Source organism: Pezoporus occidentalis, unplaced genomic scaffold (assembly GCF_034315485.1).
Source record: "Pezoporus occidentalis ecotype Australia unplaced genomic scaffold, CSIRO_AGI_Poc_V1 ctg85, whole genome shotgun sequence".
NCBI classification, from domain to species: Eukaryota; Metazoa; Chordata; class Aves; order Psittaciformes; family Psittacidae; genus Pezoporus; species Pezoporus occidentalis.
This window is the reverse complement of record NW_026916212.1, coordinates 2,667,116-2,693,091: the sequence shown is the minus strand read 5'-3', so window position 1 is coordinate 2,693,091 and position 25,976 is coordinate 2,667,116. Positions and strand designations below refer to the sequence as shown.

Genomic DNA, 25,976 nt, shown 5'->3' with positions numbered 1-25,976 from the left:
CTGAGAAAGCTGGGGCTGTTCAGCCTGGAGAAGAGAAGGCTGCGTGGAGACCTCATAGCAGCCTTCCAGTATCTGAAGGGGGCTTATAGGGATGCTGGGGAGGGACTCTTCATTAGGGACTGTAGTGACAGGACAAGGGGTAAGGGGTTAAAACTTAAACAGGGGAAGTTTAGATTGGATATAAGGAGGAAATTCTTTCCTGTTAGGGTGGTGAGGCACTGGAATGGGTTGCTCAGGGAGGTTGTGAATGCTCCATCCCTGGCAGTGTTCAAGGTCAGGTTGGACAAAGCCTTGGGTGACATGGTTTAGTGTGAGGTGTCCCTGCCCATGGCAGGGGGATTGGAACTAGATGATCTTAAGGTCCTTTCTAACCCTAACTAGTCTATGATTCTTGTGAAAAAGACTCCTCGTAGAAATATTTAGATAGGGCACAATGACTCAGAGCTGACTCTGAATGGTAGTGGAGTACCTCACCTGGCTACCTAGATTTGCCAAAGGTTAGTGTTAAAATAGTCATATAGTTACCATGGTTATCTGCTCAGTAACTAAACAGCATACAGCCTTGAATTTTGTGGCACGTACTTAAAAATGACTAAAGCCTGCTTAGACATAGACAGTCTACCATCAAATTTGAGAAACATGATAAACTTGCAGCAGTACGTAGTGTACCAGTGCTTCATGTTGATATTTAATGTCCTAATTAAATAAAATACTACCAAGAGCAATCTGCAACTGCTTGTGGTTAGTGGCTCCTCTCTGTGGCTCTTCTTAGCCAGCTCAGATATTGTTAACTACCATGTGCTTCTGCCTGGGAGGTCTGAGGACTGGAAGGAAGTGTCTGAAAATGTCATGAGGCTGTTCTGATACGAGAAAACTATCTCAGTAACTAAGACTGGTTTGGCCTGTAGAAACCTAAGGATGCCAGTCAGCCACCAAAGCCAGAGAGGCTTGTCACATCTCCGCCAGATTTCAACCATAAAGCTTCTTTTGTCCTCAAAAAGGAACCAGTTTTTTTGAAGTCTAATTGATGTCACTGCCTGAATGAAAAGCTGTAACACAATATAGGCACATCTGGAAGAAAACCACAAACAGCTGAAGATTTGCTCCTTCATATGACAGTGTTTACAGGTATTAGCTCTCCTCTATTTTTTCAGTACAATTGGTCCATATACAATCATTGCACATACACAAAATTGGTTTGGTTTGTAGCTGAACAAAATTGTTAATTTCCCTTCAATACTGAGCCAACACACAGAGCTGTGCTGAGCTCGTGTGCAGTGACAATGAATACAAACTAAATATACCCTGGTTTCTATATTATAGATGAAGATGCTTGGCTATAATTCACAGAAAGCATAAGAAACATACTTCTATCAGCTTTAATGTTGACTGTTGCTCTGCTGCTACAAATGAAGACTAAGTTTTGGCTGTATAACCACAAGTTTGCTGACAGTTTTTGTTCTGGTTTACAGCAGGAGACAGAAGGGAGTGCAGCCCAGCCTGTTGACAACATAGTGTTAAATGAAAGAATAGTTAAGATACTTGTAGGCTGAGTGAACAGAAGAAGCTTGAGGGCATGCAGAGGTAACACTGCTTCAAGAAAGAAGTGGCAGTTTTACTGAAGCATTTTCCAGCAGGAAAGACACTGCATTACCTAGACATTTTATTGCCTTTTCCTTTTCTCCACAACTTTGCACCCCTCTCTTTATACCTTTCTTTTAACTAGAGAAGCAGTTTCAGGAAAATTCACTCCTTCTAAAGTTCCTGGTACAAGGGTTACTCTACAAACCCCATGTCAGGAAAAACCTCCATATTAAAAATGAAGAAGCAGTGGCTGTGCATTGTGACATAGGCCATTGGACCCAAGCTTGTCCAGGCTAAGTGACTGGTGCTGAAGTGTCAGGAGCAGTGGGCAGATTGTGACACTGTAATCACACAGTTGTAGAATAATTTAGGTTTTAAGTGATCTCTGGGGTCTACCCAGTACAACCCTCTACTCAAAACAGGTCTAATTGGATGAGGTTGCTTAGGGTCATGCCCATCTGAGTCTTGAACAGCTCCATGAGCAGAGATGCCACAGCCTCACTCGGCTCCTGCTCCACTGTTTTTCTGTGTAAATATAAAACATAAAAAAACATTTTTCTTTCATATCTAATTGGAACTAACTTCATATTTTTTTTTTCTGCGTTCAAACCCTATCCTCTAATGCCAACAGGAAATACAAGAAATAAAGGTAAGATTAAAAATTTATACCTACTGATGGAACTTTAATCTTAGTATATGGTATAATCTTAACATATGGTATAAATGAGGGTTCTATTTGCTGCAAAAATCCTAATATAAAATGTCTAAATTATTATATTAAATAGATAATGGTTTAAGATAAAAAAATACTTTTAGCTGAAACATTTCTCTGCACCTAAGTTTGAACGTAATAGTTTTGATTCCCAGCATTCTTCTGCTGGCAGAAAAACTGTCCCATCAGCCACCGAGCATGATATTGCATCTACTTAGCAATGGCTAGAGATCACAGATGGCTGTAATCAACTTAACATCCAACATGTATTCTTTGGATTCAAGGTATAAAAGGTTGGGCTGTTCTGCTATCTCCATAAAAGCTCATGCAGTAGACTCAGATACATGGAGATAACTGGATATGTTTGTTTTATTATATTCTTTATCATTTAGATTATTTTTTTTTCTTTATACATCACTGAACAGCCTTCCATCATGTTGTTGTAAGGGCATATTTTCAAAGTATGTACTTCAAAGAGTACCAATAAACTTTTAAGAAATTTACATCATGTTTATTGAGATGTTCCATCACAAAATGAAATTTGTATGAGTGTTCTTAGATGTAAGGATGCTTCTTCCCAATACTTGCTTGCTGGAGGGTGGTAAGCATACTTAGTAGGTACTATTATTTATCCTAGACTTGCTATATATAATGAATTTGCCTCCCCTAACTGTAGTGTTAAACTTTAATGTACAAATAGGTAGAATTCCATGATATTATGGATATTTTATTCTAAATGGATTTCAAAATAATGCATGCCTCTGTTTATCCTTACTGTTTGCAGGACATACTATGAAGCAAGAAAGTAACCTTTTCCAGTTATAGTCTCTGGCTGTCAAAGAGAGGTTTATCATAGTTTTGTGAGGTACCGTCATGATTTGTTTCCTTTCACCACAAGTACAGTGATGTTCTGGCTTCACTCCCAGAAGCCAACAAATTACTTACAGGATGTGAGAAAAAAGAAATGGGAGATGAGCCACAGCAAATGAGGAAGACAGGGGAATCTGTACAAGGGTAAGATTTGGTCTAAGTTAGAACAAATCTGTGGAAGAAACATCTTTGGAAATCTTCTCTGTTGGTTATGCTGTGTCACAACCTCCACCAAGTCCCGATCAGCACTGTTTTTTTGGTTCCCATCTTTATTATTTGGGCTGACTCACAGTAAGCTTGCTTCAGCCTATTACGAAGTTTAATTAAAAATGTTGACAAATCTTGCACATATTTTCCAATGTTCATTATTTTTAGACACACAGTTCAGTGTTTTAAAACAAGACAAAAATATTACTGTATCATTTTTCAACATACAAAAACTGCTAAAAGGGTGCATGAGATCAGTGACAAAAAGGGCCCAGAATTTCCATCCGTTTTGTGATTTTCCAGGCTCTTTCTCTTAAACCATTCTAGCAGTTCCAGCTCTGACATCAACAGAAGAAACCAGAAAAGTGCGTCTATCTGCTTTTAGTTCTCAAAATAAATTAAACAAATTACCTAAAAAGAAGTCATAGAAACATAGAATCATAGAATAGTTAGGGTTAGAAAGGACCTTAAGATCATCTAGTCCCAACCCCCCTGCCATGGGCAGGGACACCTCACACTAAACCATGTCACCCAAGGCTTCGTCCAACCTGACCTTGAACACCACCAGGGATGGAGCATTCACAACCTCCCTGAGCAACCCCTTCCAGTGCCTCACCACCCTAACAGGAAAGAATTTCCTCCTTATATCCAATCTAAACTTCCCCTGTTTAAGTTTTAACCCATTACCCCTTGTCCTGTCACTACAGTCCCTAATGAAGAGTCCCTCCCCAGCATCCCTATAGGATAGGTCCCCTTCAGATACTGGAAGGCTGCTAAGAGGTCTCCACGCAGCCTTCTCTTCTCCAGGCTGAACAGCCCCAGCTTTCTCAGCCTGTCTTCATACGGGAGGTGCTCCAGTCCCCTGATCATCCTCGTGGCCCTTCCCTGGACTTGTTCCAACAGTTCCATGTCCTTTTTATGTTGAGGACACCAGAACTGCACACAATACTCCAGGTGAGGTCTCAAGAGAGCAGAGCAGAGGGGCAGGATCACCTCCTTCGACCTGCTGGTCACGCTCCTTTTGATGCAGCCCAGGATATGGTTGGCTTTCTGGGCTGCGAGTGTACACTGCAGCCGGCTCATGTTCAAGTCCTGTATTTGTAATGGAAAAAACAGGTTGATTTCTCCTCCTCCTGCTTTACTGCTACCCTCATGACAGAGCTGCTTGGCAGCCTTAAATAGGACATGACATGTTGTCATCTTTCCTCCCCTATCCCTTTCTTGTCCTTCACGGAATCTCAACACAAATGCCTTATACCAAAGGATTTTTTTTTTTTTTTTCTGCTCCAGGCACCTCTCTTTGCCTTTCTCCTACTCATTGTTATTGTCACTTTTGCTCTTTTCACTGCTTTTTGGCAACAACATTGGTATGTTCTATTACTACTGAGAAGTTCCCCCAAACATCTGAGAAAAATACACAGACCACACAACATTACACTTGACAAAATGTATTTTATCACCTATCACAGCTGAAATTATGAAAAAGCTGTTCTAGAAGACAGAAGGATTTCTACATGTTCTAGATACCATCTCAGTCTGGCGTAGGTCTATTAGGTACAGTGTAAGGCAGCAAAAAGAAGAGAGCAGCAATAAACCTATTGTTTAACCTCATGGACTTGAAACAGACAGTGTAATCAGGATGATGACATATGGTGCTCTATGCTCAGTGCTATCTTCTGTAATAACACTTCCTACACTATGGAAGTTCACCCTAAATATGTCAGGTTTTGCCAGCTATTGACAATGCCAACTTTCTTTTTCTTACCAAGGTGTAAAATAAATGGCCCAAAGACACAATTTTTCTCTTTCTAGCTCAGAAGTTATCTTTGTTCTAACCCACACAGCAGATTATACAGAGTTTAGGGGCACACACCATTTTTAGTCACGCATGTGGCAGAGAACAAATGTATTTTTTTTTTTAAATATGGCTTTATTGTTATGTGTCAATTGATATAAGATTATCAAAGGCTCTATAAAGAAAGCTTATTCTTAATATGTACATTCTATCAGTCAAGATTTGGCTAGGAGTTCTGAATTATGTCCACATCTTTTTGTCTTGCAAAGCAAACATCAACAAAAGCAAAAGTCTTGAGCTGTTCCATCTAGAATCTTTCTGGTGGACCTGACGAACGACATGTTGCTACGGGAGAAAAGAAAGGAATGTTCAAATCATTTACTTGAATTTTTCCACGGCATTCACTATTTCTGCCCAGAATTATATCTGTGATGTAATAGCAAAGTTCCAAATGAACTATTAAAATTACTTGAGCCCTTCCTGGAGGAAGGCATTAGCATAATACCAGTTGGTAAAACACATGAAATGCACTTCCTGTATTGTTTGGCTTTGGATTTGCTAGGGGGTTTTTGTTTACCTTTAATATTTCTTAATCTTTTTGAATAACAACATACAGGTATCAGATAATCTGAAATACAGTCACGATAGAGCACTGTCTCACAAATATTGGTACCTTAAGGGGGCCTACAAGAAATCTGGAGAGGGGCTTTTTACAAGGGCATGTAGTAACAGGACAGGGGGTAATGGCTTTAAACTGACAGAGGGGAGATTTAGATTAGATATTAAGAAATTCTTCACTGTGAGGGTGGTGAGGCACTGGCACAGGTTGCTCAGAGAAGCTGTGGCTGCCCCACCCCTGGTAGTGTTCAAGGCCAGGCTGACTGAGGCTTGGAGCAATCTGGTCTGGTGAAAGTGTTTCTGCCAGTGGTAAGGGGGTTAGAAATAGATGAGCTTTAAAGTCCCTTCCAACCCAATACTTATGGTACTTTTTAAGAGCACCTCTAATATTACCCATCTTCTCTCCTTACCTATTGTCCTGTTGCTGTGGACAATGACCTGGCATCAGTTATTGCTCACACTGACTCTTGGCTGGACTACGGGAACTGAAATAACTGGATGTAAATCCTCCAGCACTTAGAAAAAACTAATTAGTGTAAAATGCTGAAGCCATCTCCTCAACAATGCAGACTACACCTCTGGTATAACAAGCACAGCAAATCCATTATTTATGTTGAATTTGCAAAACCATAAGTTATCCGGTTCACAAAGAGCCTGTTCTAGAACCACAAAATGCCTACCCGTCTATAATAAGAACTGACATTTGTTGTTACTGCCCTCTGATATATAGGAACTTTTCTTACTTCAAAGCCAGGTCTTTCCATTTAAAACCTTTATATTGCAGTACCACAACAGGACACTGACTGCACACATTATGAAGTTATAAAGATACTGGAACAAAAAAATTCAAGCCCTTATTTTTTTATATATTTTTTCAATTTATTAATAATTTTCATATATATTTATTTATGGCTTGAGCAAAGACAAAAGAAAAAAATCTAACTCATCCCTGATCATACAGTTATCATAAGAATCAGATCTATAGTCTTCCCAGCAGCAATAAGATCCAACCTTTTTCATGAATACATTTCATCCTGTACAGATGTGAGATTTCATACTTATGGACTTACTTATGTACAGAGAAAATAAGTTAGCTCTGAAACTAGCAATGGTCTTTTATATTACAGGAATGTGAGTCATTTGTTTCTTAATCTAAGCATATATACATTCATACATACATATATATATACGTATATAATTTTATACCCTGTACCATTTTTTTAATTAACATACAAATGCTAGGTATTTTCCACTCTATTACAAAGTCATTAAAAATTATTTATGGTTTCACTGAAAGACCATGTGAATTAATATTTATTTATAGTGCTTAAAATAAAATAAAAATATATATAAAAATATTTTGCTACTAACCCCATTACTCCTATTAATGTAAACCTTAAACAGTTTGAAAGATCAGTATATGATCTTAATTGACAGAATTTGTTAGTATTAAAATAATATAAGGGGCACTGTACTGATAAATAAATGGTCTTGCAGCGTATCCATAATGTTCCAAACACTTTTAAGCAATCACTTCCCCATATACTACTCTGGGCCACTTAAATTAATGGCAGCAGCATGTTAATGGGTTAACTACATAATTTTTTACTGGTGAGTGGGAGTCAGGGAAATATTGGAAGATTTTTTAAAATATTTATTTGATGTACCACTTCAGTAAAAGACGTAACAGGCAGCATGGGCTCAAGCTCTGTTAGCTTTAGAATATTTACTTGGCTCTCAAGTACATCTGGATTCACTGCATTACATAGTTTGTGATGTCATTTAATTTTTCCATGCATCATTTAACTCAGCATTAATAGGAAAATAAGAACTTCTTTGCATTCATTTCCTTAACATGAGTCAGCTGGGTTTTAAGGAACGTAATATATGCTTGTATCAGATCCATAATGCTGATTTTTCAATGAGTTAAATTATGACACATTTAGTTTCAATATTTACTGTGACAAATCAGGCACAAATGATCACGAAAGTACTTTTTTTTTGTGGATAAGATAATGTAAAGGTTTGAGCAAACAAAACAAAATGTTCACAAAACAGTATGCTTTAAACCTGCTTTCTGTAACCATTTCCTTTCTGTTTTGAAGACATAAAAAAATAATAAACCTCGTACCTATGGGCTATGTTTGACACTACATGCCTTAGGATATACTAACCATTTAATTACAATATACAAAGAGCAAATCGTGCATTTCCAGACAGACTTGATGCTATATTATATTTATTTTTGTAAATTAACACCACAGTCAACTACAAAACTACAGTGAAGACACAGAAAGCACCTGAAAGCCTAAATCAAGCTGTGGTTTACAAATAATCCTTTAAATGAAAAATCTCACTTTTAGACTTAAACCAGAGGTTCAAAGTCAGCATTATAGGAATTTTAAGGTAGACATAATTAATGAGTTGTTATTATTTTCTAAGATACCATAAAGCCTTTTCTTACTGACGGAACTTATTTTTATTGTCTTTTTTCTTTTTCCTTTTTTTCTTTTTTTTTTCCTGAAGCATGCATGGAATATTCTCAGATGCTATTGAGGATTTGAGGGCAAGGAGAAGAGAAGTGATGGTACTGGTGAAGTAGAAGCAGTTTCCAGGATCAAGCGTACAATTTTGCATAAAACATTGCATGTAAAATAACATCGTAGGTTTTAAGCCATTGCATTACAATTAACAATTGTGTTGCACTTAGCTTTAACAGATTTTAAAACTGTAAATTTTTAATTGAAAGCTGAACCTAAATTCCTAAACAAAGACCTTGCAATGGTACACCAGACAGCAGCTATTTTTGTTTGGGTCTAAAAAGTTATTTACAATGGCAATATTCATAGTCTTTGTAAAAGTCTTTAGCAGTGTGAAGATATAAGTCCACTCAGTTTTCTGAAACACAAGGGTTGACATGTCATGAGGTTACAACCCATCCAGAGGAGTGCTAGTGCCAGCCTTTTGACTGCAGGTGTTTTGCAATTTATGTCTTTTCCAATCTAATTTCCAACGGAAAGTGCCAACATATGAAATGCAATGCTACATACAACTGAATTCTTCACAAGAAATTAACAATGTGTATGCAATAAATGAAATAACAAAGGTTTCAGAATATCACTCGGTCAGTGCTATGTGTTAGTTAGATTGATATTTCTCTCTTTTTTTCTAATATATCTGTTTGAAGTTTGCTATTATATTGATAATTTCCCCTTGACATAGCAAACTTCAAAATCAGAAATCTATTAGAATGACTTTAAAGTCAGTATGTTAGAAATAAGTAACATTACAGCTAAATTTAAACTCCCTTAATGGTTGCAAGAAAGGAAGATATGAATTCAAACAAGTTTTTGAATTATTTTATATATATATATGTATGTTTTATATATATATATAATTTTTACATTCGTTACGTAGGGCAAAGCTGTCTGAAGTATTTTTCTCATAGTAGGCTGCTGGGGTGCATTAGGAAACAGGCTAAAACAGTTCCGGGGATGGTGCTCGGTTTGTCACAAGTCCGTTGCTCACAGTTACCGGGGATCATAAGTTTGACGCGAACCGCGGTTTGTCTCCTTCGGGCTCTGTGCTTAAGACTGTCGAAGAATCCCTTTGCAGGGCTGCGGGCGGCGGCGCAGTCCCCCGGTTCGGGGGGATGGCTCCCGAGGACATCTGTCGGAAAAGCGAGACGCGCTGCGGGACGCTGGCTCGGCTGGCTGGCGGCACGCCGGGGCCCGGGGCTGGCTGTGGCAGGGAGGCAAGGGACTCCCCCACGGTGGGGTGAGGCCTGGCAATCAGGGTGGACATCTCGTGTGGCAGGGAGGGCTGCGAGGCGGACAGGGGCCGCACCTCCCGTGTCAGGTTGGTGTTGTGGAGAGCCTGCGTGCTCTTGTGGACCTCGTTCTTCTGCGCAGCCCCGGGGGGCTGCTGGGGTGCCTGCGGCTGCTGCTGCATGAGGGAGAGCTGCGAGGCAGTCGGTGAGGCATACTGGAAAGTTCGGCCGGCCAGAGGGCTCTGTACGGGTGGGCTGCAGACGGCGGTGGTGTAGGAGCAGGGCGACAGGATGGCGGCCTGCTGCGGTGTCTGCGTGCTGGGGGACGGAGAGTGCAGGTTTCCGTGAGAGAGGCTGCTGGTGGTGTACACGGGAGGAGACTGTGTCCTGGGGCGCGACGATGAGGCTGACGCGCTGGAGTTCACTGCGGGCATCTGCTGCAAGCTCACTGGGGCGATGGTCTGCACCATCTCCCTGTCGTGCTTCACGATCTGCTTCAAGATCTCATTCTCCTGGTTGTTGAAAACACCAGTGTTGAGGTCCTTCTGGAACTTCTGCAGGAGGATCGAGTTCTTCTTCCCTTCACAGAGAGGCAGAAGAGTTAGCAAGCCTGACATGCAGGGGCAGATCCCCCCTCTGACTTTGCATTTCAGCATCCATCACCGAGGTTTTGTGTACCACAAAAGCCTCAGTGAACAGTGCTAAGTCCACTGCAGCAGGCTATGGCACATGGGGTACCTCCACAGTGACTGGTGCTGGCACAGCTCCTGATGGCTGACCTTCACACACAGCCAGTGCCCCTCTCCCTGCCTGAGCGTGGCAGGGCTTTGTAATTCCATTGTGCTCAAAGGCACCTGAAGTTTCTGTGCCCCTCCATTTGCCGTGCATTGCGATTACCGCGGTTATTCTGAAAATGTAACCACGGTAATTTGCTGAACAGGGTGGAAAAAGTCATTGGGTTCTGCATGTGTAATGTCCTCCCTTGTTGCGAAACTGTCCTAATTTCCACTAAACTGTTACATAAGTTATAAATACACCTGCCATTTAGCACATTCCCTGGAACTAATTATTAGGCATTAGTAACCAGTGACCACTAGCTTCCCAGAAATCATTTTTTAAAGGTTTGTGAACTGATACGAACTCACGGACAATGTGAGGCTTGCATAATAAAGGAGGATGTACACTGTGTCCTGATGTCTGCCCGATGGCTGTCAGTGTCTGCAAGACGTAGACACTATTCTGTGTGATCAGATGCATTCAACTGTCCCTTTTTTTATTTTGATAAAACTCAGCACTTCAGATGGGATTGCTACTCCAGTAGTGGACTGGACTTTAGTACAAATATTATTTAAAGCAGATATGATTTTGAGCTGGTCTACATTTGCAGAGTCTTTGTCCAGAGAGAAAAACTGTAAGTTTTAAAAGTCTCGATGATAGTGGTAATACTGAGTGCTTACAATCTGCAAAATACTAAACCAGGTCTATTAAATATTAGAAACCCGTACACCTGTATTTAATTTCTTTACTCCTGCTATAGTAAAGAAAACATGCTTTCCTCCAAATCACAGCTTCAGCATAGAGGACAGCGCAATGACGCTGCCCTGCAAGTCTGTCTGTACTCACTTCAAAGAAACTGCAAACATAACCCTATTGAGAAAGGGTGATGTGGGGAAATCCTTACACTGGAGCTTTCTTGTGAAGCTGAGGAAACACCATCAAACAGGAAAAAATACTTTTTATGCATAGCTGCATTTGAAAGCCAGTATCAATAATGATGATAAAAGTGCAATTCTCCCAGCTAAAGACCACATATTTTATCTAGTTATGTTCTACTGGAGAGGTCCAGAATATCTAGATGAACAACAGCACACTGCACAACCTGTTCTGATAATCTGCCATGTTCTTCTGCCTTTCACTTGGATATCATTGGCCTGCTTTTCTGATTGCAAGCAGATCTGAGCAAAGCCAATGTGCAGCCATCAAGGCTAGTAATGCCCATGTTGTGAGGAAAATGAGAGCCCTGCTACACAGGATTAATTCACTTCAACAGACAGGGGGGTTTGCGAGTGCTGAGAGGCTTCAGCTCTTCCCAGCATTATAGATGTCATCTGTAAAATATTTATGCAGGAAAATATCATCTACTGCTCATAAAACAGTATAAATCCTATTAAGTGCTGAGGGCAGCAAAAAGAAACATACAGGATTAATAAATAATACTAATGATAATTAAAGTATACAAAATAATCCGCAAAGGAATATGAGAGCTTTCTAAAACTCAAAAGTTTGTTTATTATTTGAGAGTATGATTGCAGTATTTATTGCCTGGACATATCTTATTCATAGATCAACAGAACATTTACTGCAGCGTAACAGAAAGAAAACTTTTTGAAAAGGGTTTAATCTGGGCATTTTATTCTGCAACTCATAGAAAAGAAAAGAGAGAAAGGTTTTAAGATTTCCTAATATGGTGAAAAAAATACCTATCCTGTCAAGTCTATCAATTGCCACGGTTTCAAAGGCCCTCCTCATCATGGGGTACTCTTCTAGAACCTCGTTGAAGTTGTCCACTGAGAGGGAATATAGACGACAGTATGTGTCTGCTCGTACACTGGCAGTTCGACGGCCCTTGGTCAAAAGGCAAATCTCTGGGAAGAGAAAAATTCAACCACACAGAAAACAAAGAGGTTAGTGAACCATGTGAAACCTAAAAGCTATAAAGTGACTCAGTGCTAACAAGTAATACGTGAGTACTCAGCAGCAATTTTTCTATTGCTGTTTATGCAAGGTTGCAGGGAAAATTCTGAAGGTATTTGATTGTATTTTTGCTATCCTAAAAAAACTGATGTGCTTTAAGAGCCCTGCTTATATGTTTTCTCAGTCTGGACTCTTGTTTTATCAAGCCTTTAAAAAAAAAATAAAAACCCTTAAAGTTGTAAGAAATGATCCATCGGCTGTCAAACACATCTTGCTGACTCAACCCAAGTGATGCTACTGATTTTTTTTTAAATATCCAGCTGACAGAGAGGACCAATTCCTTTCATAATTCACCACATTTATTGAGCTAATTTAGAAATGATATAATGATACTTGAATATAAGAGCTATTCTAAGGAAAAATACTGCAGGCATGAAAATGCTTTGTTTCCTTAGGTTTAATGTCATAGCTATTTTGTGAGAGTAAACTTACGATTTTAGACTTTTTTGGGGGGCTAAAAACCATAAACCTTTCAACCCCTGCTTATTCCATTTTACTAGTCTAGGAGACTTTAATTCTTAAACAGGGGATACCAAAGCCATATGCAGAGTCCCAAGAGACAGCCCCAAATTTGCAACTGCTAATTTCCCAAACCCACAAGAAGAATGTTACCAGATAAAGGCCAAAGTCAAGGTCCAAGGCTTGTAACAGAAAAACATACGGAGAAGAGTATTTATTTATTTATATTAAACTATTAATTGATAAGTCAATTGCACAAAGAAGTATTTGTGCTGATCCCATTTTCAAGCTGGGGAATAAGAATACTAGCACTTCTCAGGCTCAGACAGAGTGAGAGATGGTTTCCTTACACAGTTCTTTTGATCAAGAGCAGTAAGTTCATATTTGTTCATTTTTAGATACTAGCTAGGGAACTCTCTCCTACCCTGCTTGTGTGTCTGTCATAAGTGATTTTTCTCAATCTCAGTCAGTCTCAAGTATGGAAGCCCAAATATTTTGCATTATATTCAGATCTATAAAGAGCTTGCATAGTTCTCTTTTTTTTTTTTTTGCATGTCTTTAACAAAATAATTTTTTTATTAATCTAGAATGCAAAAGAACCTTGATGGTTTTTCTTCTCATATTTCTTGTTGATGAATTTCCATATGCTACCTAACCCTCCACACTTAGGGGCTAAGGTGCTTAAATAATAGTGGGTAAATCAAAGTAAATTAATGTGGGAAGAGTACTAGCAAGGAATGTACTTAAACCCCAACAGCTTTGGGAAGAATTTAGAGACTAACACATATGGTAAGAGTCTTGACTTAATGTTCCTCACAAAACCTCATGTGCATGAAATAGTAACAGTTTCCTGTAAGGAGCGGTCAGGTCAAAGGTAAGTCTGCCGTTTCCTCTTCCTTCCTAGCTCACATTGACACCTTTTCTTTTGACTGAACCCACAGCATTTTGGTTACAAGAGTAAGAAGGACATTTTGCCCAAAGAGAGCAATTAAATGCATTCAATGCCTGCTCCATTTCCTAAGATACTCTTTGGATCTCACACAGAATAAAGTTTTACAATACAAGGTTGAATTTAGAGATAACTGTCTGGAAAATCTGTGTGATTAATGATCACCTCTTAATTTTCAGGTTTCTTCAAAGTGCTGCAAATACTACACACATAAGAAGGTGTCTTCTGCTACACTCAACAAATAAAAACTTGAGTTTAAAAAATATCACATGCCTAAAACAAAACAAATGTTGACTATGGATCCAAACCACTATAGAAGAAAGAAAAAAAAAAAAAAAGAAAAAAAAGGAGAAATTACTGTTTTCATCATTATTAATCTAGAACACTGCATTTTAGATTACTTCAACAAGAAGAAACATTATGGGAAGAAACTGTAAGAGATAATGTTAGATTTCATCAGAGAACAATGAGACCACGGAATTCATGGATATTACTGCAATAAATATAAATTTTTTTTTCTTTTCTTTCATCTTCTATTCTTGTCAAATAAGGGGAATGGAAGAAAAGAATCAATGAAAACTATACATTGCACTCTGCAAACCCTGTCAGCCCACAACTTCTAGTTGAAGAACTTTTTTGGAAGTAATAACCGTAATAGTCTTCTATTTGGATATTATAGTAAAGGAAGGGTCAGAAAAGATATGGCAGACCTCATAGAGCCTAGAAACTGACCAGGGAGTGCCATAGTGGAGCCTGCCTGCTCACAAAGCAGGGAAGACTTCATGTTCTTAGCCTCAGTTGGATAGACTCATTCAAAAGATGAACTACAGCCTTCTGGCAGAAAAAAATACCATGTGATGAATACCCATGTAATGCATTTCCAGCAATGTTTCCTGACTGATTAGAAACACTGCATTCCATATAGTATTGTATTACCTTATATTACCTTGTATTACATATAGTCACTGATACATCATCTATATAGCCTTGTTATACGTATCTATAGCATACTCTGGCCACGAGACTGATGTGCTTCTTAACTGTATGTGTTCCACACTTAAACTAATTTCATCTATTAGCTATAAACTCTCCAGCATACTAAGACATAATATATGAAATCTCATTTACTTGGACCAGAGGATGAAGACATAATGTCAAAACATGTCCCTGTCAAACACTCATGTTCTTTTAAATAAATCATTTTTTCTTTTTATGAGTAAATAAACAATCGATTTCACGAAGAGAAGAAAGCAATGAAAAGATTTGCATATATTTAAAATGAGTCCTAGTGGCATCAAGTACACTAGGTGCCCTCAACAATTATGCTCTCCTTGACATTCAATTGATTTAAGCAGACTGTGAAATGCAAACAATAGCACAGGAGTCTGCAGTGAAACACAAAGGGCACAGATTATTTTCCAACAGCTTGGACAAACAAGGTTCTCTATTAGCATAAAAAGAAAGTGGCAGCAGCATATTACTCACTAATATTCCCATCTGAATATTCCCATCTGTGGTTGGCATGGTGCATTGACTTCATGCTGGCACTTTCAAAGTGTCAAATACTTCTATCTTTCTTTCCAAACAAAAGAATTTCTTCAATTCTAATTAGTAATTGTCTTAGGCTTAATGAACCTGCAATTCAACTCAATTCAAGTTTCAATTTACTTATTTAATTTCTTTGGACAACTGTTCCCTAGAACATTCTGAAACAAGTATCTATAGTTGCACTAATGAAAAATGGCTATTTAAAAGCACTTGATGATGCTAAAAACATTCATTTGTTCTTAAAGTTCATATTTAATACAAATGTAGTTACTTTATCTGTGAAAATTACTATCTGTGTTCTGCTAGCACCAGATCTTTCCCATAGAACAATGCAGCGCTCAAAAGAACATGGAAAAGGCCTCAAATATAATGTATTTTCTGCGGCCAAGGCATTGACTAAAAAGCACAGTGATGAAAGTTTAAAGCTAATCCTGTTCTGAAGGTTATTGATTATAATAATCAAACCTGAACACCAATATATCAGTCGCACACATACATGGGACATGGTTTAGTGGTGGTCTTGGCAGTCTTAACTCTTGGACTCAGTGATTTTAAAGGTCTTTTCCAACCTAAATAATTCTATGATTCTGTGATTCTATAGCAGTATTTCAGGAATAGCATCAGGTTCAGTTTTTCGAACACCATAAACTTCTAAAAAAGCTTCCCAGTATCTGTGTATTCTAAACTGGGGGACAGACAGATTGTGACAGAACACTCTAGAGAGGAAATTCTACATACCTGAAAGACAGTACTAGAAAGACTGATTTCAGGAAAACCTGAATGACATTAAAAAGATTAAGGTGAATGACAACCTATAGGATAACCTATAAACAATAAGGATTAGAAGGACTTTTATAATAGCCACAGTCTTAGTTTCAACTGAGATCAGGTTCATCATTCTTGTTGACTGTATTGATAAGCCATTGTAGGTGATAATTTTCCCCTCTCCTGTTGTGATGTGATTCCTAAACATTTCTTTCTTCAAAAAAATAACTGCTTGGGATGTGGGAGTGGTTCACTTCTAGCACCATTTGTGATGCATTGTTTTTTTAGTCTTCCCAGGACTGGCTGCCCTAGCAATAATTTCCCAGTTTATGTTCCCACTTTATACAGACCCAGGAACAACTCTTTTTTTCACTCTGGGAAGAAGTACTGTTTATCTGACAGTACTGCTGTCCATTAACCATCAGTTAATTTTCGATATAAATTATACTCCAGATGAAATTACTCAAACATCAGTATAAAGTCGCCTTGCAGACAAAATGTCCACCAATAGACAAACCGTGTTGATAAAAGAAACAGTTATTAGACCTGTAGTTAGGTGGTTCATTAAAGAACACCAAACCGGTTCTGTCTCCATGACGTATTTCTTAGCTTAGGATAGTATATGGTAGCATGTAGAAAATTAATACACTGAATTATTATCATTTGCAAAACTTTGTTTGCAAGGGCACGAAGACCAGAATGAAAGCAAAAGTTCATTTTACTAGGTGCAGGAATTAATTTTTTGTAGTAATGAATAAACAAAGAGTATTCTAGCCATACAGTGCTCTGCGTACTAAAATCAAGTGAAAATAAACAGCAGTTTATTAAGTGCTCTGTCCCCTTCCAATGCTGCATCAGGTTTCCCATCATCTCTCAGATTTAACATCACAGGATCTAATGAAGTGTCCTTCCAGCTAAGGACAGCTGACTATTGCCTCAGTGCCTCAGCAGGAAACTTGTTTCATCTTGTAGCAGGCATATACATTGCTGTGCAAACAGCCAAAGAGTTATTAAGACCATTTGGCTACTTTCAGCAGCAGAAGATGGAAAATCAAAGCAATTCAAAGGCTTGGATCAGTTGGTCTAACATATTTGGTAATGCTTTATGAGAACAGGACAGTGGATTAGAACAGTGTTTATTTTATAGGGAATAACGAGTTCCTAAACAATTATAGACAAAACTTAGATGTACAAAAAACTCTTTCCATCTACCCATCTTATAAGTCTTCAGAGCAAGTTGCTAACATAATTCTTTGTAACAGCAACTCTTTGCATAGTGCAGAGATAAACAGTTTTTTACTTACTTCATGCTGCTTAAGTTGTCCACTGCACAAGAACAAGCTAATGGGCACTTTCTTGGAGTGCCAGTCACAGGAAGAGATATTCAGCTTGGGGCACTCTGCTCTCAGCTTTAGAACAGGCAATAAGATTCATAGGAAAGGACTACATAAACCTTAAGAAATTAAATCAGTAAGCTTCTGCTCACCCCATTCTTTTGGAAATGGATCAACTTCCCACTTCATGTTGACTCTCTCATAGAGCAAACATGGAGAAGCTGTTTCATACGATAAAAATGTTATTGCTTTAACACATACTTCTGCATTTCTGTCTCCTTTTTCTTCACTAAACTCTGGAAAGCATCAAACACATTTTTTTTTTTTTCCTATTTTTTTAAACTGTATTCTTTTTTATTTTTCAATATATTATTGCTAGTGCACAAAATAGAGAACCCAGGGATATGCTGCTTTTTGTTACAGGAACTAAAATGACTAGCACCAGGTCTTAAGATTAGCCAGAATGTAGCTAACACAAATTAAATGTGTTTCAGTAATCTACTCTCTAAAAAAAAAAAGACAACAAAAAAGCTATACCAAATACCTATGCAGACTTTATTTTGCAGTTGTTTTGCAAACCAATAACCAGTATTTACATTTACATTAGTCATGACTGTGGGGAGGTGAGGGGAGGGAGGCAGGAAGGAAGTGGTATCTCCCAAATCCATATCTATGGAATGGATGGAAATGAAAAGGCTCAGGTAACATTGTTTGAGTTCAGCAGTTCTATATTTAAGGAAACTTAAAATATAGTCACTGCTCAAGAGAAGCATTCCTGCAGCAAAGGAAAGAACAGAAGGAGGAAGGAAAACAGAGACAATTATTGCCTTTTAACAGGTTTGTAATCTGGACTGTCCAGAAGAAAGCTACACAAGCCTTATACCTTTTCCCATGTTATTGACACTAAATATGGAATTGCAGAAAAGACAAGTTTGTCAGAGTGGGCAATAGCAAATACTGCCTGCATGGCCTCAGCTTTTAAAAAAATGCCACAAACAATTGCTGTAAAGTTGCTTTCACATATATGTGTTGATCAGCTGGAGAGAGGGTTCATGAAGGACGCCTGGATACAATGCTGTGTAGTTACTGTTTTGAAGAGAGAGTGAAAATGGCCAATTACAATTAAGGGTCCAAACCAAGTTCCTTAATACCTCAGTTTCAGTCTCCTGTCACTTTTTTTAAACTATTTACCTAAACTTAATTTAAATTTCCCTACTTGCAACATATGATGCCCTTATGTAGTCATCATATTAAAAAAAAAAAAATAAACTAACCTGCAATAGTTTAGTTTATTTCACATTTTTATTGTCTACTCATAGTAATTTGAGTATTTTGTCTCTGAAGACCCTGCCACATAAGTTCTCAGGATGTTATTTATTTTACTTTATTTAACAGAACAAATGAAAGAAGCAGAAAAAGTGCCATAACCAGCAGGGCTGAAATTGTCAATTTTTTTTTTATACAGAAAAAGAGTAGAAAGATGTGAATTACACTTCTATTAATATAGCAATTAAAAATTCAAAAATTTATTTCATTCAGTAAGCTAGAGACACGTGCTGACTGACTTGTGGAAATGTCCTCTCACTGCAATTTAGGAACATGATTCTTGTTTGCAAATATCTGTCCCTGCTTGCTAGCAGTCTTACCGGCTGAGAATACTTCTTCATCATGAAGACATCACATATATAAAATGTCATATATCTGAAAGAAGAGAATGCAATGGGGTCTGAAAAGAGTATCTTCTTCTATGTCTGAGGATGACATCTTGGTAAAGTATAATAGCCACTAATAAAAATAGAGGGCTTAGACTTTCTGAGGCAGAAAACAGGAAAAAAAAAGTAGATTATAAGGAATATCAGCACCACAAACAGTATTTTACCAGTCACTTTGCGAGTCCCAAGATTGTTATTCTTGGGACACAAGGAAGGTTCATCTCCAAAACCATTCTGAGACAATAAGGAACCTTCAAAACAGGTGGGTTAGGAGCAGCTGGAGGCAGGCATCCATGATATGCATTTTATAACCATTTTCCTGATCTAAAATGCAGATGAAAGATGATTGGTTCTTTATTTCTTTCCATTACTCTCTAAAGGTCTCCCTTCCCAGCCTTCATTTGCTTAACCATTTTATATATATGAGAAACGTTAGGTACAGTAAGCGGCCTAATTAGAGAGGTTCTTTTTTTTTTTTTTCCCCCCAACAGGATTTTTATTTGGCAGAGAGTGCCATTTATTTCATTGGACATAGCACCAACTTCCTGGGGTAAAAATTATTCTTCTGGAAAGAATTGCCTAACTTTAATTGACCCAAACTTTCAGAGGATGTATAGAGGAATACTTATTTTAGAAAATGTTCATATTTACTTGGGGCTTGTCAACAAGCCTGAACTGAAAGTGTGCTCCTTTTTTTTACTTTGCCCAAAAGTTGTCTTTTATGGCACCTACTTAGGAGAAGCCTGTTTCTTGAAATAATTCTTGTTTGTATCAGCCCATTTCCTTGAATAAGGCTTAACATTCTACTTGATAGCAACTCAACAAAATACAGTGTGATAACATGCTTACTGATTTAAGCTTACATTCTAAGATAAGGTGCCTAAGTAGCGATTTAGCTTTCACACTGACTGGGTCAGAGGCCAAAAGTGATTTTGTGTAATAAATTTATGTCTACCTTTGTTCAGATGGATGCCTATTACCTACCGAAAAAAAGCCACCTGTTTCCTTATGTATTCAGTGTTATGCTCCTGTCGTCTTGAGTTTGGCAAACAATAACAGTTACAAATTAAACTATTCAACTTGAATTTAAGTGGACGGTAAAAATATTGCACTTCATTTTTTTTCCCATTAAATTATTAAACAAATGATGAGAGACTGTCAGTTCTGAATTAAATATTTAGATTAAATATTTAAGCTAAACTCAAATATTTAGTTTAAATTCTACTGTGTAAAATTGAAGGTACTTGCAAGTCATCTTCTGGTTTATCTCTGTTGGCCACCTCAGATATCCAGTCTATGCCAACGGGATATTTTGCTTGTGTCTAGCCCTTTTTTGTATCAAGTGTAAATTAAAAATTTATAATATTCTTCATGAATTTGCAGAGGTGGAATTATAATTTGGTTTTAAGACTATGTTATTTAGATAGCACAAATTATTACTAGTATTGTTAATAGTTAAATTCATATTTGTATTTGCTAATTAATAAAACTCCTAAATCCAAACACATTTTCTACCTTTTAGTATTACAGAGTAAATTATCTTCTCAAAAAATCTCTTAGATTAAAAATAGGTTTATGTCTTAATAACAAGGTCTTCTGAGTGCATAGTATTTTCTATGTATTGTGTCAAAATAACAACACAATGCAGAACAAGAAACTATGTCATACCATAACAAAATTTATCCTCAAAATGGCAGACTAGTCTATGCCAAAAAAACATTTAATTTTTAGGGCATCTTGCAGACAACGCTTTTAGAAAAATGTTCTATATTGTTTACTTGAAGAGTATTCTATGAAAGAGCTGGTATGACGATTTGGAGATCCTGCTCCCTTAAAGTATTTAATTGTGTACTTGCCATATTAAGGATGTGAATAAACACACCTTAGAGAGGCTACTTATAATTAATTATTTGTATTGTAGTATAAATACTGAGAAACTTAATTCACCTTTATGTTGAATAAGAAGGAGCCATATGCAGTATTTTTGCAAAATGTAAACCAGTATGTCGTATCATACTGTCTAGGTGCAAGGCAGTGTGCAGTCAGGCCCTTTAACATAATTTTCTTGTATTATAATAAGCATTATATTGAAAATCTTTAAAAGTCATCTATCAAAAGAAGGTACCTAAAGTGTACCCAGAAAAAAGTAAGAGGCAAAATATAATCTAATGTGACTCAACATTTCCCATGGTATTATTTTCCACTGCACTGGTCTAAAATATACTGACAGTTGCTGTACCGAAAGGGGGAAAAGCTCCATAAATAATAGGTAGGTCAAAGTAATTCTATCTAATTGGTCTTCTACAAGCTGAAGCAAATGCAAAACACAATTTATCAGAATTGCAAGTGTGGAAAGATAAGTATTAAAACAGTATTAAATAATTTAAATGAAATGAACATTTAAAAATCTACAGTATTCCATAAACTACTTGTTATAAAAAATAAACCAAAAAAGAAAAGATGCTATAATATTTCTCTGGGACCTCTTCTGGGAAGATGGGGATGAGAATCTGATATACATATAAATTTTCTAGATGAATGATGATATGCAACACAGTGATATCTACCTTCGATTAAGTAAAATGTAACATGTTTTTGTCTCTTATTATAATGTATGAGGTAGACCATCATGTTTTCATATCTACATACAGCAACTCTCATACATATTATCATAAAAAGAGTTTTAAAAAAAATCATGTGCTATTTCATGTTCAACATACCTGAAAGCTCATAGAAAAAAAAAAATAAAGCAATATTAGTTTTAGTCAGTCTACAAGTTGGCTTATTGAATGACTCCAAGTGGCATGATACCACTGGGTTTCTCAAAGAGGGAAAAAAGCAGAGAAGTCAGTGTTGAGGGGTAGCTGCAGTGGACACACGACAGACTGGTTACCATAGATTACTGCACACTTACCTACTGGAACTAGGAAACTCCCTCCCACTGCAAATACAATGAAACTTTCACAGGGTCCCCAGACCCGATTCATAAAAACATACCTACACTTCCTACTCACTCAGTTTGGATTTCCTTCAACTCTCACACAGTATCATTTAAAACCAAAAGCAAGGGGTTAAATTTCCTGGAACATACGCCTAGGTTGCTGAATGAAGGAAAGCTTGTGTAAACACAGGTGGGAAAACAGATGGAGAAACGAAAAGATAGCAGGGAGACAAGTCTTATCTTGTATCCTTTGAGGTTGAGAGGAATTTTGCCAGTGACTACAGCAAGAGTAGGATGAGACCACAGTGAACAACCAGTCCTCTGTCCACCAGAAAGCAAGCTAATGAAGTAACTAACAGCAGAGTCCTGAACGTGTTCCCAGAATCCTCTTTTTAAAAAGCTGTGCTGAGCCTTACAGTTTGGGTACTGCTGGTTTTATTCCTTTCTTTTTCACTCTGTAGGCATGTCAGCCTCACTCTGACACACCAATCAAGCACAAAGGCAGTTCTGCACATGCTTAGCTGTATCAGGACTGTATGCACAGAGTACTTCATCTCACTCCACATGGCTGGCAGCTGGAGGGAAACAGGTCATCACAAAACCATCTCCTGCTCATAAACGTGCTCTGGCAGTAGCTCTGGGACAACTTTGACTTTAATGTTTGTGGGGGTAACATTCTTAGGGAAGTTATAAAATGGCAAAAAGTTGCTCTTTGTTGTTCCCAAGCAAAAGCTTGCAGTTTGTAGTGGAGTATGCACAAACACCAGCAGACTGGGGCTGGGGCTAGAGATACGCACAGAGTGGAGGGTCACAAGGTGTCAGGGAGTAAAAGGCTCTTCCATAAGGGAAAAAGAAATTGCAGAGCCAGATCTTTGGTTTAGTGCACTCCTGGATGTTTGTTGTAACTCATCATAAGAAATTTTTAATCACTAACATCCTTAATATGGAGTAATTCTCGTATCATTTGCACAGCAAAAACCAGAATTGCCTTACAGCAGTGGTATTACACCAGTTTATATCAATATACATTAATATAATGTAATTAGATTAGTGTTACAGCTCATTAGATACATTATTATTTATGCTCTATAAAGCCTCATACTTCTTTATACGCAAAAGGTTCATTCTTGTGCTTCAGCTGTAGAAGAGTTAAAAATCTTTGCATTTTGCCAATTTTATGTGTCTAGTGAAGAGCTAATACGCAGTCTGCTCAGTAGTTCTTCCTATAACAAGAAGCTGTGGAGTAATTTCTAATACAATCACCTCGTACTTAACCAAGACTACCTTTCCAGTGCTGTAAACTGCAGATCCTCACAACACTGAAAAAGATGACAAAAATTTAAATAATTTAGCCAGCACAACATCCTCAAAATACAATTGTTTACATTTTCCCCTGCCTCCTGATTCTTATTCTCCCTCCCAGAAAGGCTGAAATTCAAGTGTGTTCATCTCAAGTTTGCTTAGCTGCAAACACATGTGCAGTCAGGCTTTCCTACTTGCTGTTCAGAAGTGATAGGTGTAAGCACCTTCCCACTCTTTTCCAGCTTCTGAAGGTTTCGACATGCTCTAAGCCCTTAGATTTTCTTCTCTTTCCCATCCATCTCATGTCCATGTCCCTGCACTCACAGTTCCTCTGTCTCATACTTCTTTGCACCACTCACAACCCGACTTTCGCCCACACTCTCTTCTCTATTCACCTCCATCTCACTCCCTATTGTTGTGTGCTACGTGTTAACAAAGTGCTGATCATCCACTCTTTCTTGACCTTCTTCATTCGCATTTTACTCTCCCTACAGAAGCAGCTAGGAGGAGAGAAGGTCATCATTTCCATTAAGAGCAACCTTGTTTCCCCTCATATGAAAAATGTCTCACTGGGAGAAGTTTCTCTTTTATTTGTAAAGAGAAAAGATGCGTTTACTGCTTTGCTGTAAGTAGCAGTAATCTCACTCCGAAGGAATAGGGATGCATTTTATAAAACAGAGGGGAAAAAGTGAAGAAAGACATTAAAAAAAAATCCATAGAAATTTACAAAAAAAAAGAGTATTGCTGCATTTCCTCAGAAAACAACAATACACAGTCCTGGAGAATCCAATTAAAGCAGCTATAGAGTATTAAAATCCTGGAATTCTCCACTGCTGTGGTTTACATAATTTAACTTATGCAGAAATTACTATATAACTGTGCAATATAGTGAAAATTGTCTTCATGTATTCTTCATGGCCCAATTCCTGTCCTTTTTGTAAAATCTCAAACAAGCACACTATGTGAAGGCAGGAATTTTAAGGTACAGCAATAAAAAGTTACTGTTTTCTTTAAATGCCAATAAAAGGCAAAGAAAATGGATTGTCCCGAATCTTTCTGAAACATTCCTTCCACCGATACATGTCTGTTCAAAACATAATTTATGGCACTCTCTGCAAAACATTTCCCCTGTGGTCATTACTGAAAGTTTTGAAAGAACAGAGTCAATCTTGCCTGAACATATTTACACTTCTCTCTGAACATATTTAGCATCTAATAGTTGCAGATAGTGTTTTTTAGTATGCTGACTGCAGATTTGAGGGAGCATAGACTGGGCAGTATTGCTCATGTGCTTCCTTAAACATTTTGTTTATTCCGTCGAAGAGGGAATGGGGGAGAGGGTAGGGGGCACACAGCTTAGGGAAAAGCATAGCACCAGAAATGACTTTCAAATTCATACTAGCAGTTGGAGTAGATACACAGGATGATAAAATCCTTCAATCAGTACTCTGAAAAAAATGTATAGGATGAAAATAAGCATCCTACATGCTGCAGGGTTAAGTAATGCTGCTGCACACAAAGTTCAAAAAGATTAGATTTACGAATACACATGAAGGTTAAGGGGCTCTCGCCATAGGAATACCAATGAACAATCCACAAGATCTCTGTGGCTACCGTCCTGCACATAGTCTTTCCTCCTATCTTCTCTCCAGAAAAGAGAAACCAGTGAGCACATACAAGGAAAGAGGCAGACAATTAATTAAGTCCACGTCTATGGATGGCTCTTTAGAGTCACTACTCTGTACCTCCCTCAAAAATCAACAGAAAATGTAAAGCAGAGGTGTAGTCTGATTAATCCATTCCATTAATGGTTACCCAAACACGTTCTTTTTGAGAAGAATTTCCAAGCAATCATAAGGCTTTTCTAGCTTCATGTGAGATTTATAACACTCAGATCCATAGGGAAGCCTGTTTTCTAATTAAGAACAAAGATCAGGCAAGAGAATTTAAGTGTTTAACAGTATCTCAGTCTTCCACCCTCCAGATATTTCCTTTATTACTGCAACTTCTGGTTTTCCACACTCTCATTTTCCCAAAAGTCTCTATTCAAGCCTCTCCCAAATACTGCTGGCACTGATTTGGTTCTTCTTACATCTTAGCTTTCACACTAATTGCCAGTTCTCCAACAACTTCTTGGTATCATAAGTTTTCTACTAATACAATGTTGACAATACCGAAACAATTTACATATTCTAAATTTAATCAATGTTTTCCATGTTCAAGGAAGGATGTTGGTCAAACCCTCCAGGAGCTCTGGAGGCAAGCCTGCCTCTCAAGGGACTCCTCCCAAACCTCCCCACAGCCAGGGCCCCTGGGAGACTCAGCTCTAGGACATACCTGACATCCAACAGTTAGCTCCTCTGAGCTGGGACCAGAAACTTTCTGTCAGTTTAGGTATGGCACATTCCTCCAACTTATGTCTGCTTGTAAGGGTGTAAGTGTTGATACTGATTTATTGTGTCAGACCCAGGAGCTATACAGTTGAAATTATAAGTTGCAGCTTCTTAATCAGTACATCAGTCTCAGATTCCGTATGTCTCCATTAGGCAAAACAGGGGTATATTTATTCAAATTTAGGATCTGAACACCAACTTACTCTTGCAGTTTATTTTACCACTGTACGACACTTTTTGTGTCAGGAAGCTTTACTCAGACTC

The 25,976-nt window shown here is 37.9% G+C and overlaps 1 protein-coding gene across 1 annotated transcript in view; it reads right to left on the bottom strand.

The window, feature by feature from the left end:
• Nucleotides 1-7,552: 7,552 nt before the first annotated feature.
• The window catches only part of HCN1 (hyperpolarization activated cyclic nucleotide gated potassium channel 1), a 188,537-nt gene continuing 170,113 nt past the window's right edge, over nt 7,553-25,976 (bottom strand). The window contains exons 7-8 of the mRNA XM_062604286.1: nt 12,036-12,200; nt 7,553-10,135 (exon numbers count right to left, since the gene is read on the bottom strand). Of these exons, the coding sequence (XP_062460270.1) occupies nt 9,327-10,135; nt 12,036-12,200 (974 nt within the window). The 3' untranslated portion in view covers nt 7,553-9,326. The remainder of the gene's footprint in view (nt 10,136-12,035; nt 12,201-25,976) is intronic.